This window comes from Tachyglossus aculeatus, chromosome 1 (genome assembly GCF_015852505.1).
Source record: "Tachyglossus aculeatus isolate mTacAcu1 chromosome 1, mTacAcu1.pri, whole genome shotgun sequence".
NCBI lineage: Eukaryota > Metazoa > Chordata > Mammalia > Monotremata > Tachyglossidae > Tachyglossus > Tachyglossus aculeatus.
Window position 1 is genome coordinate 40,513,997 of NC_052066.1, and position 12,901 is coordinate 40,526,897.

At 43.9% G+C, this 12,901-nt stretch overlaps 1 protein-coding gene across 3 annotated transcripts in view; it reads left to right on the forward strand.

The window, feature by feature from the left end:
- IFT80 (intraflagellar transport 80) overlaps nt 1-12,901 on the forward strand; it is a 184,130-nt gene that overhangs the window by 107,432 nt on the left and 63,797 nt on the right. For all 3 annotated transcript variants that reach the window (XM_038749271.1, XM_038749279.1, XM_038749289.1), the window contains one exon: nt 12,354-12,533. In XM_038749271.1, coding sequence (XP_038605199.1) covers nt 12,354-12,533 — 180 coding nt within the window. The remainder of the gene's footprint in view (nt 1-12,353; nt 12,534-12,901) is intronic.

Genomic DNA, 12,901 nt, shown 5'->3' on the forward strand with positions numbered 1-12,901 from the left:
TCAAGTACAACACCAGGATATTGGTCTTATAAGGTAAGGAGGATAGTGGTGTTGACTATAGTGGTATATAGTGACTATATAGTTGACTATAGTGGTACAACACCGAGATATTGGTCTTATAAGGTAAGGAGGATAGTGGTGTTGACTATAGTGATGGGAAAGGTGTGGGGAGGACAGGGTTTGGGTGGGAAGAAAAGAAGTTCAGTTTTGGACATGTTTAATTTGAGGTGTTGGTGGCTCATCTAAGTAGATACGTCTTGAAGCCAGGAGGAAATGCGAGATTGCTGGGTAGGAGCAGGGGAGATTGTAGGGACTTAGGTTTCAATTTTATTTTTGATGTTGTTGGAGATGTAGATTTGGGAATCATCTGCGTAGAGGTGGTGATTAAAACCATGGGAGTGAATGAGTTCTCCAAGGGAGTAGGTGTAGATGGAGAATAGAAGGGGACCCAGGAGTGAGCCTTGAGGGAGCCTTACTGTCACAGAGTGGGAGGCAGAGGAGGAGCCAGCAAAAGAGACTGAGAATGAACGGTCAGAGAGGTAGGCGGAGAACCAGAAAGGACAGTATTGGAATCCAAAATTGGATAAAGTTTCCAGGAGAAGGGGGTAGTCTACAGTGTCAGAGGTGACCGAAAGATCTAGGCGGATTAGGATGGAGTAGCGGCCATCAGATTGGGTGAGAAGAAGGTCATTGGTTACTTTAAAAAAGGTTGTTTCTATGGAGTGAAGGGGACAGTAGCCAGATTATAAGGGATCCAGGAGAGAATTGGAAGATAGGAAGTAGAGGCAGCGGATATAAACAACTCTCAAGAAGTTTTGAGAGAAATGGTAGGAGGCAGATGGGGTAATAACTGGAGGGAACCATGGGGTCAAGGGAGGGTTGTTTTTTTTTAGGATAGGGGATACATAAGTGTGTTTGAAAACATTGTGGAAGAACTCATTAGAAAGTGAACAGTTCAAATTGAGGGAAGAAGAGAGGGGGTGAGTGTTTTAAAAAGGTATGAATAGATGGGGGTTAGAAGCACAGGTTGAGCGGGTAGATTTAGAGAGGGGGATAAGAGATATCATCTTGAGATACTACAGGGAACATAGGGAGAGTTGAAGAGAGTGGAGGGGGAGATTGGAGATGAGCAGGGGAGATTTTAGGGATTTAGGTTTCAATTTTGTTGACGAATGTAGCCAGGTTATTAGGGGAAATAGATGATGTGGGTGGACAGGACGTTTGAGAAGGGAGTTAAATGTCTAGCAGGGGCAGTGGGCGTAGGTAGGGACTGTCTCTTTATGTTGCCAACTTGTACTTCCCAAGCGCTTAGTACAGTGCTCTGCACACAGTAAGCGTTCAATAAATACAATTGAATGAAGAACTTTTGTCAGAGCGGAGGTCGCGGACTGTGGAGGTGATCCCAGGATGGGGGATAGTTGTACGAGACTGGCTAAGGGACAGGAGGACAAGGGAGTTCAGTTCAGTGGAGAAGGGGGTGTTAAGTGGGTCTTTTTTTTTTCCTATGGTATTTTTATGGTATTTATTAATCACTTACCATGTGACAGACTCTGTACGGAGCCCTGGGGAAGATACAAGCTGTTTAGTCTGGACACTGCCCAAGTCTCACATGAGGTTCATAATCTTAATCCTCATTTTATGTATGAGGTAATTGAGGCCCAGGGAAATTAATTGACTGGCTCAAGGTCACATAACAGACAACAGCGTGGCTCAGTGGAGAGAGCCCGGGCTTGGGAGTCAGAGGTCATTTGTTCTAATCTCAACTCCACCACATGTCTGCTGTGTGACCTTGGGCAAGTCACTTAACTTCTCTGAGCCTCAGTTACCTCAACTGTAAAATGGGGATTAAGACTGTGAGACCCACGTGGGACAACCTGATCACCTAGTGCCCCCCCAGTGCTTAGAACAGTGCTTTGCCCATAGTAAGCGCTTAACAAATGCCATCAGTAGTATCATTCTTGTTATAAGTGGCGGAGCTGGGATTAGAACCCTGGCCCTTCTGACTCCATGCCCTATCCACCAAATCACGGAATTGAATCAGGGCATAGTACTTTTCATCATCATCATCATCAATCGTATTTATTGAGTGCTTACTATGTGCAGAGCACTGTACTAAGCACTTGGGAAGTACAAATTGGCAACATATAGAGACAGTCCCTACCCAACAGTGGGCTCACAGTCTAAAAGGGGGAGACAGAGAACAAAACCAAACATACTAACAAAATAAAATAAATAGGATAGATATGTACAAGTAAAATAAATAAATAAATAGAGTAATAAATATGTACAACCATATATACATATTATACAGGCGCTGTGGGGAAGGGAAGGAGGTAAGACGGGGGGGATGGAGAGGGGGACGAGGGGGGAAAGGAAGGAGGGGGCTCAGTCTGGGAAGACCTCCTGGAGGAGGTGAGCTCTCAGTAGGGCCTTGAAGGGAGGAAGAGAGCTAGCTTGGTGGATGGGCAGAGGGAGGGCATTCCAGGCCCGGGGGATGACGTGGGCCGGGGGTCGATGGCGGGACAGGCGAGATCACTCTCCACATCTCTTAGTTATCCAGATTTTATAGTAACAAATGAAAATGGAAACGACAAGGAGTGCCTGGTGGAACAATCACGTTGGACTAAAAGGTGAAATGAACTCTAGAAATATCTTGATGAATCCTCTCCGTAATTCTTTGATTAGTCAGCAGATGGTGCTGTAGTATTCAGAAGGGCTTCGTTCATTCCTGCAAGTCTCCTCCTCTGTCTTCTCAATGTTCTGAGTTTTCCTTGATTTCCCTTTTTAGAGAACATTTTATGAGAGTCAGAGGAAGCAGAGGGGGAACCCGATGTAAGAGTAGTGCTTAAAGATGCCGACAATTTAACAATAAAAATTCAATTCGGACATTTAGGGAATTAATGGACTGCTCTGGGGGTCCGTTGTTTGGCTTGGGTTAGTTCCCCCAGTGTAAGAGACCTGGTTTGCTTTTGTAAAACTCCTGAAAAAAAGTGGTGCAGTCTTGGTGGTATTTGTGGCACTTCTTCTGTATCTGTCATCCTGCAAACATTTTATAATCCATGCCGTGCCGTTATGTAGATCTTGGGAGTCTCGACATTGAGAGCCATTGCTTACCACATTCATTCATTGAAAATAGAACATTGCTATTAATAATAATAATAATAATGGCAATTATTAAGCACTTACTATGTGCGAAGCACTGTTCTAAGCGCTAGGGAGGATACAAGGTGATCAGGTTGTCCCATGGGGGGCTCACAGTCTTCATCCCCATTTTACAGATGAGGTAACTGAGGCCTAGAGAAGTTAAGTGACTTGCCCAAAGTCACACAGCTGACAGTTGGCGGAGCCAGGTTTTGAACCCATGACCTCTGACTCCAAAGCCCGGGCTCTTTCCACTGAGCCATGCTGCTTCTCACTTTAACTTTACAATCTTATGAGATTTTATGACTTACTCACATTGTAGCATTAATACCCACACCTGTTCCCCTTATTCGTCCCCCTTCCAGCCACATTCATTCAGTCAGTCATATTTACTGAGCACTTACTTTGGGCAGAGCACTGTACTAAGCGCTTGGGAAGTACAGGTTGGCAACATATAGAGACGGTCCCTACCCAACAACGGGCTAACAGTCTAAAAGGGGGACACAACATATGTACACATCTGTAATTTTATATATTTATATCAATGTCTGCCCCCCCCCCCCCCAGACTGTAAGCTCATTGTGGGCAGGGAATGTGTCATATTATTATATTGTACTCTCCCAAGAGCTCAGTACAGTGCTCTGCACACAGGAAGCGCTCAATAAATACAACTGACTGACCCACATCCGCACTGAAATGTCTGATGATCAACTCATTAGATTTTTGAAGTCTCCATTCCGAGCCTGTCCAGATCCGTGTAAAATAGTTTCTCGTTGCTGGTAGCAAATTGCTTTTATTTTATTGACAGCCTAATTATTGTATATAGGAAGACAAAATAAATGTTAAACTCTAGGGTTTCTAAATACACTAAGAAAAAACCTTATCTACTTTTAAGAAACTTATTCGAGTAAAATTACCCAGTATTTGCAGTATAATGACTCTTGATTTCCATTAAACCCTGACATTTTTCCTGATGATATGTGCACTCAGTTCTTCCAAAACATATATTTTGGTCAAGGCGCACATGTGAGTTCTTTAATGCCCAGTTTGTCAAGAACACACCTTCCTGTGGTATAAAAGATCTGAATGCATCTTAAAGTCAGGGATTTAAACTGTTAATATCCTCCAGGTCATCACGGGTTTTCAACAGTTTTTAGATACTTTCCCCTAGCTTTTGGTTTCACCTGGTAGCCCCTCCCCATCGATTGCAGATACCTTCTCTAAAAAAAAAATCCAATCTCTCATCCAGGCTCCCAATTAGAGATGCCCATAAACTAATGATGGTGATGATAATGATAATACTAATCATGGTATTTGCTAAGTACTTATGTGGTAGGTACAGGTTGGGTACATTCCCTAACCCACATGGGGCTCACATAGGAAGGAGAACAAGTATTGAATCCCCATTTTACAGATGAGGAAACTGAGGTCCAGAGAAGTTAACTCAAGTCACACAAAAAGCAAGTGGCTTGGATTAGAACCCAGATCCTCTGATTCCCAGGCCCGTGCTCTTTTCACTGGGCCACACTGCTTCCCAAACAAATACCTCCATACTCTTCTTCCTCCTCCCTTTTTCTCCTCATCCTCTTAAGTCTCCCACAGAAACAGAGAGCAACAAGAGCAGGAGGCAGAAGCAAACGACAAAAGGTGGGAGGACACCCAAAGTGCTAATGAAACAGAATTTTCAAACCTCCCTTTATGCCATTTGAGACCAAAAATAACACTTCTTTCGTCATTTCATAATCTTAAAATTATCCTTTAACCCATGCCTTTTGTTTTTAGCAGATGGATAGGTTGCATCTATTTTGATCGACATGTTTTAGAAAATATAGGTTTACTGATATAGAATGGCTTCTTAATTGTTTGTCCCCAAACATCTAGATATTTAGACAGATAGAGGTTTCATAACATCTTTTGGAAACCATCCCGAACTTTAATGTCTCGCATTGTGAGGAAATTTCAGTGTATGTTTTCCTTTGTTTACTTTTATTCCACTGCTGCTAATGCTCTCTTCTTTGGTCAGTGGTAAATACATGCTCTGTTTGGTATTTACATTTTCAAAGTATGCGCATTTTATTCTGTCCTTGCAGTGTTTCACTGTAGTCGTGTACATCTCCCTTTAACCTTTTCTAGCCCAAATTTTTATTTTAATAATATTCTTCCCCGTACATGTTCCATAATATGCATTTTTCTGGACAATCATTTTACTACAGCCTAAAAGAAATTCCTAGCTTTCTCTAGGGAATGGTGCTTCGTCTTATGTTTTCTAAAATAACACCGGTCTTTTGTTTTCCTCTCACATTGCTATTGTAGATCTAATATCTGCAGGCTATTAACCCAGAATCTGTTTTTGAACTCGTCTTTGTTTTCCCACGTGTTGCCAGTCTGTGTTTTATATTGCTTTATCTGAGCTGTAGTTTACCTCTCACCAAACCAAATATAATGTGGTGGCTAGTGTCATATTTCAGGTTGCAAAATCTAATTCCAGACTACAGTAAAGATAGTGACAAAACTAAAAACTGTCCACTTTATAGGTATATCAGTTACTTTCCGTAGCAAATGTTGGTTTAGTGTCAGCATAACCAATTTGACAAGTAAAATGTAGGAATTATTTAGATTCTCATATTTTATTTCCCTTGTGTGGATTTCAAGATACAAGACAATTCCAACCTTGCCTTTGCTGTCTTTGTTCATTTAAAGCACTCCCAAAGCTCTGAAACAGAGCACAAATTAAACTCTCATTCAAATTATTAAAGATGCTGGAAGCCGTGATTTGGAAACAGCTTTGAGACCTCCTTACCCGGAAAGATCAGGGGCTGAGTGGAAGGTGATGCCTTTGTCTTGGGGTTATGTGAGTTTTACTGTTCTGAGTTCATCAAGAGAACTCAGAGAAGCAGCATAGCTCAGTGGAAGGAGCCCGGGCTTGGGAGTCAGAGGTCATGAGTTCTAATCCTAGCTCTGCCACTTGTCAGCTGTGTGACTTTGGGCAAGTCACTTAACTTCTCTGGGCCTCAGTTCCCTCATCTGTAAAATGGGGATGAAAGACTGTGATCCCCACATGGGACAACCTGATGACCTTGTACATCTCACAGCGCTTAGAACAGTGCTTGGCACATAGTAAGTGCTTAACAAATACCATAATTATTATTATTGTTATCAAGGGCTTAGATGCCCGTGAACATGCTGTGAATATTAATACATTGAAAGTAGATCCAGGAGACTGCAGATTCTGCCTCCAGGCCCGTAGGATGGGGATAGGATTCATTCATTCATTCAGTCGTATTTATTGAGCGCTTACTGTGTGCAGAGCACTGTACTAAGCACTTGGGAAGCACAAGTTGGCAACATATAGAGACGGCCCCCACCCAACAACGGGTTCACAATCTAGAAGGGGGAGACAGACAACAAAACAAAACATGTGGTCAGGTGTCAAGTCATCAGAATAAATAGAGGAAAAGCTAGATACACATCATTGACAAAATAAATAGAATAGTAAATATGTACAACTAAAATAAATAGAGTAATAAATCCGTACAAACATATATACAGGTGCTGTGGGGAGGGGAAGGAGGTAGGGTGGGGGGATGGGGAGGGGTAGAGGAAAAGGGGGGCTCAGTCTGGGAAGGCCTTCTGGAGGAGGTGAGCTCTCAGTAGGGCCTTGAAGGGAGGAAGAGAGCTAGCTTGGCAGATGTGCAGAGGGAGGGCATTCCAGGCCAGGGGGAGGACGTGGGCCGGGGGTTGATGGCGGGACAGGCGAGAACGAGACACAGTGAGGAGGTTAGCGGCAGAGGAGCGGAGGGTGTGGTCTGGGCTGTAGAAGGACAGAAGGGAGGTGAGGTAGGAGGGGGCGAGGGGATGGAGAGCCTTGAAGCCGAGAGTGAGGAGTTTTTGCCTGATGCAGAGGTTGATTGGTAGCCCCTGGAGATTTTTGAGGAGGGGAGTAACATGCCCAGTGCGTTTCTGCACAAAGATGATCCAGGCAGCAGCGTGAAGTATAGACTGAAGTGGGGAGAGACAGGAGGATGGGAGATCAGAGAGGAGGCTGATGCAGTAATCCAGTCAGGATAGGATGAGAGATTGAACCAGCAGGGTAGCGGATTGTATGGAGAGGAAAGAGTGGATCTTGGCGATGTTGCAGAGGTGAGACCGGCAGGTTTTGGTGACGGATTGGATGTGAGGGGTGAACGAGAGAGCAGAGTCGAGGATGACACCAAGGTTGCGGGCTTGTGAGACGGGAAGGATGGTAGTGCCGTCTACAGTGACAGGAAAGTCAGGGAGAGGGTAGGATTTGGGATGGAAGTTAAGGAGTTCAGTCTTGGACATATTGAGTTTTAGATGGTGGATATTAATCCAGATTGAATGAATGAATGAATCCAGATGGAGATGTCCTGAAGGCAGGAGGAGACCCAAGCCTGGAGGGAGAGAGAGAGAGCAGGGGCAGAAATGTAGATTTGGGTGTCGTCAGCGTAGAAATGGTAGTTGAAGCCGTGGGAGCGAATGAGTTCACCAAGGGAGTGAGTGTAGATAGAGAACAGAAGGGGTCCAAGAACTGACCCTTGAGGAACCCCTACAGTAAGGGGATGGGAGGGGGAGGAGGAGCCCGCAAAGGAGACTGAGAATGAACGGCCGGAGAGATAAGAGGAGAACCAGGAGAGGACAGAGTCTGTGAAGCCAAGGTTGGATAGCGTGTTGAGGAGAAGGGGGTGGTCCGCAGTGTTGAAGGCAGCTGAGCGGTCGAGGAGGATAGGATAGAAGCAAGAGAAGCAGCATGGCTCAGTGGAAAGAGCCCGGGCTTTGGAGTCAGAGGTCGTGGGTTCAAATTCCGGCTCCGCCACTTGTCAGCTGGGTGACTTTGGGCAAGTCACTTCACTTCTCTGGGCCTCAGTTACCTCATCTGTAAATGGGGATGAAGACTGTGAGCCCCCTGTGGGACAACCTCATCACCTTGTAACCTCCCCAGCGCTTAGAACAGTGCTTCACATGTAGTAAGCGCTTAATAAATGCCATCATTATTATTATTATAGAATAGGAGCCGTTGGATTTGGCAAGCAGGAGGTCATGGGTGACCTTTGAGAGGGCAGTTTCCGTGGAATGTATTGGACGGAAGGATGGTCAAAGAATGGGATAAACATTTTTCCAGAGTGGAGAGAGAGGGTTTTTAGAAGCCCAGTAGTGAACTAATAATAACGAATTGGCACCCTGCCCTCCTTAGGAATCTTTCACGTAATAGACTGCACCTGAGCAGCGGAGCCTAGTGGAAAGGGTAGGAGCTTGGGAGTCAGAGGATCTGGGTTCTAATCCTGGCTCTGCGGCTTGCAAGTCATTTCTCTGCCTCAGTTTCTGGATGTCAATCAATCAATCAATCATATTTATTGAGCGCTTACTGTGTGCAGAGCACTGTACTAAGCGCTTGGGAAGTACAAGTTGGCAACATATAGAGACAGTCCCTACCCAACAGTGGGCTCACAGTCTAGAAGGGGGAGACAGAGAACAAAACCAAACATATTAACAAAATAAAATGAATAGAATAGATATGTACAAGTAAAATAAATAAATAGAGTAATAAATATGTACAAACATATATACATATATACAGGTGCTGTGGGGAAGGGAAGGAGGTAAGATGGGGGATGTTCAGATGTGCAGAATGGGGAGTCATTACCCGTTCTCCCTCCTTCTTAAGACCGTGAGCCCCATTCAGCTTGATCTTTGGGTTTGGCAAAGAGAGGCCGAGGCTGTAGGCAAGCATGGAGTGCTAAGGGGGAGGTCCAGGAGGAAGGGAAGACAGGGAGCAGCAGTGACACAGAGAGATGCAGAAGCTCGGAAGCAGCATGGCATAGTGGCAAGAGCCTGGGCTTGGGAGTCAGAAGTTTTGGGTTCTAATCGCAGCTCTGCCACTTGTCTGCTGTGTGACCTCGGACAAGTCACTTCACTTCTCTGGGCCTCAGTTCCCTCAGCTGTAAAGTGGGGACTAAGACTGTGAGCCAACGTGGGACCACCTGATTGCCTTGTATCCATCCTGGCGCTTAGAACAGTGCTTGGCACATAGTAAGCGCTTAACAAATACCATCATTATTGTCAGGTATCCGAGGGACAGACCTGACAGCTCTCTAGCCAAAGCTCTAGAAATTTTCTTATTGCTTCCAGTTGTTAATCAAATAAGCCATGCTTTTTCTCACTTTCTTATCTTGTTCAGTGCTTCCACCCTCTCCTGTGCTCTCTGCCCTTCTTTACATTTGGGCCCCATTCTGCAGTTTTGAGGAGACGTAATAATAATGATGATAATGATGGTATTTGTTAAGCGCTTACTATGTACCAGGCACTGTACTAAGACATCCCAGCCACTCTGATCCTCTGTTCGAAACCAGCTCGTTTTGTGCATGTCAAGAAGCAGCGTGGCTAGTAGAAAGAGCCCAGGCCTGAGAGTCGAGGGACCTGTGTTCTATAATTCCAGCTCATCTGCTATGTGCTGCTTGCCTGCTCGCTTGCTTGCCCGCCAAGCACTTAGTACAGTGCTTTGCACCCAGTAAACGTGTTATAAATTCAGTTGAATGAATAAATGAATATGATGTGACTCTGGAAAGACACATCTCTTGTCTGTGCCTCAGTTTCCTCGTTTATAAAATGGAGAGTCATTTTCTGTATTGATTCCTACTTAGACTCTGAGTCCCATATGGGATAAGGGACTGTGTCTGCTCTGATGATATTTCTTGTGCCTTCCCCAGACCTAGAACAGTGTTTGGCTCATAGTAAATGCATTACAAATGCCATAATTATTGTTGTTATTACTGGAGTTGTTATTTTGGCCTCTCCTTCCACTGCTGTACTGGTCCTGACCAGCGTCCTTGACCTGGTCCTCAAAGCCACGGGGCAACAGGGATGAAACTAGTGCAAAAAAACTAAAAAACTGCTTTGGGCAGTATGGATAGGCAGATTTGAAAGAAAAAAAGAATGAGGGTTTAAGTGGGCTCAACATTTTAGGGTCAGATCTTCCTAAAACCATGTAGTCGGGACACAGTTTTATTAATGATTATCATCATCATTATGGTATTTGCTAAGCACTTTGTGCCACACACACTGTTCTAAGCATTGAGGTAGATGACAAGGAAATTGGGTTGGACTCAGTCCCTGTCCCAGTCTTTATCGCCATTTTGCCACGGGGCCATGCTGCTTCTCCTACTCTCTTTGAAAGAAGAGACTAGAGGATAAGTAAAAAAACAAAGAAAACCTAACCTGATAAGATAGCTGGCATCAGCAGGTAGATTTCCAGAGCTTTGCTAGCAACTGCTAGAGAGTTCCTATCTGAATTACTTTTCATGCATTCTTTGAGCATTTCGAATGGTTCTTCAGGCACTTCATCCACTGTAAGTGCTGTATAAATGTCGTCATGGATTACTTAAATATAGTCCTCAGAAAGGGAACCGAGCAGAGCGTTACAGAGAAGTGGTAATCCAAGCAGCATCACCTGATTAATTTTCTCTCCCACTACAGGGCCTTGTTCTTCTTCTCTGTGTGGCTCAGTGGAAAGAGCCTGGGCTTAGGAGTCAGAAGGTCATCATCATCAATCGTATTTATTGAGCGCTTACTATGTGCAGAGCACTGTACTGAGCGCTTGGGAAGTCCAAGTTGGCAACATATAGAGACAGTCCCTACCCAACAGTGGGCTCACAGTCTAAAACGGGGACAGAGAACAAAACCAAACATACTAACAAAATAAAATAAATAGAATAGATATGTACAAGTTAAATAAATAAATAGAGTAATAAATGTGTATAAACATATATACATATATACAGGTGTTGTGGGGAAGGGAAGGAGGTAAGATGGGGGGGAATGGAGAGGGGTTCTCATGGGTTCTAATCCCGACTCCACCACTTGTCAGCTGTGTGACTTTGGGCAAGTCACTTTAAATTCTCTGTGCCTCAGTTACCTCATCTGTAAAATGGGAATTCAGACTGTGAGCCCCATGTGGGACAACTTGATTACCTTGTATCTACCCCAACGCTTAGAACAGTGCTTGGCACATAGTAAGCGCTTAACAAATACCATCTTTATTATTATTATTATTATTCTACTTCTCCTCTATCCCATCCAGGTATTGTCTATCTCACTACCTACCCCTCGCCCACATCCTGCCTCTAGCAAGGAACACCCGCCCTTCTGGTGTCCGACAGAGAATTACCTCCCCCACCCTTCAAAGCCTTATTGAAGGCACATCTCCTCCAGGAGACCTTCCCTGACTTCAGCCCCCATTTCCTTTTCTCCCACTCCCTCCTGCATCACCCTGGCTTGCTCCCTTAATTCACCACCCTCCTCCTCCAGCCCCACAGCACTTATTTACATTATCTGTAAATTTCTTTATACATATTAACGTGTGTCTCCCCCTCTAGACTCCTTGTGGACAGGGAACGTGTCTGTTATATCGCTGAGTTGTACTCTCCCAAGCGCATAGTACAGTGCCCTGCACACAGTAAGCAGTCAGTAAATATGATTTATTGATTGTTGGCTTGCCAATAATGTAGAGAGCAGTGTTGCAGCTGGAGAGGGAGGCTTAAAGGCAATAGGTGGGAATTTTTGTTTGATGCATGACAGTAGAGAGAAGGAACCCGAGGGAAAAAAAATGTTGAAAATAATGAAGAGTGCATTTTACATGGAACTGGGAATTGTCCAGCTGTTTGTACTACAACTCAATATTTTATAAGAAAATGAGCATCTTTGTGAAAGTAGCAAAATGTCATTTTTATTCTTTCAATTTTAATTCTGTTGTATTATAATTCAGTTCTATTGTACTACACTGTTGTACTAAGTCTGTCGTACTCTCCCAAATGCTAGTACAATGCTCTGCAAATAAGCACTTAGTAATTGCTATTGATTGATTCTGTACACACATGTAGATGTGTGTATAGATTTATTTATTTTGTTAATGACGTGCATTTAGCTTTAATTCTATTTGTCCTGACAACTTTACACCTGTCCACATGTTTTGTTTTGTTGTCTGTCTCCCCCTTCTAGACCATGAGCCCGTTGTTGGGTAGGGACCGTCTCTATATGTTGCCAACTTGTACTTCCCAGGTGCTTAGTACAGTGCTCTGCACACAGTAAGCGCTCAATAAATACGATTGAATGAATGAATTTAGATATATTTCAATAAATAACTTGTTCACACATCCTCAAAATAAATTTAATAAGCATATTTCTTTGTTTTTCTTCAGTGGTCATATGCTTTAGAGAAGCCAAATACAGGCAGCATATTCAATATTGCCTGGTCAGTAGATGGGACCCAAATAGCAGGAGCTTGTGGAAATGGACAAGTGGTTTTTGCTCATGTTGTGGAGCAGCGTTGGGAATGGAAGAACTTTGAAGTGACATTAACCAAAAGAAGGACCATGCAGGTATGATCTAAAGTCTTTTTTCTTTCAGATTACGGGCAATTTTGCCATACCACAATTCCATTACTCATTTTGTATAGACTGTGACAGTATAATTAGGGAACATTCTTATAATAATATCTCTGTAATGATTGTTTGTATTTACTCCAGTAGATAAAAGGCTGTCGGATCAGACACGGTCCCTGTCCCACATAGCATTCACAGTCTCTGCGAGAAAGCTGTGTGACTCTGGTCAAGTCACTTAACTTCTCTGTGCCTCAGTTACCTCATCTGTAAAATGGGGATTAAGCCTGTGAGCCCCACATGGGACAACCTGATTACCTTATATCTACCCCAGTGCTTAGAACAGTGCTTGGCACATAGGAAGCGCT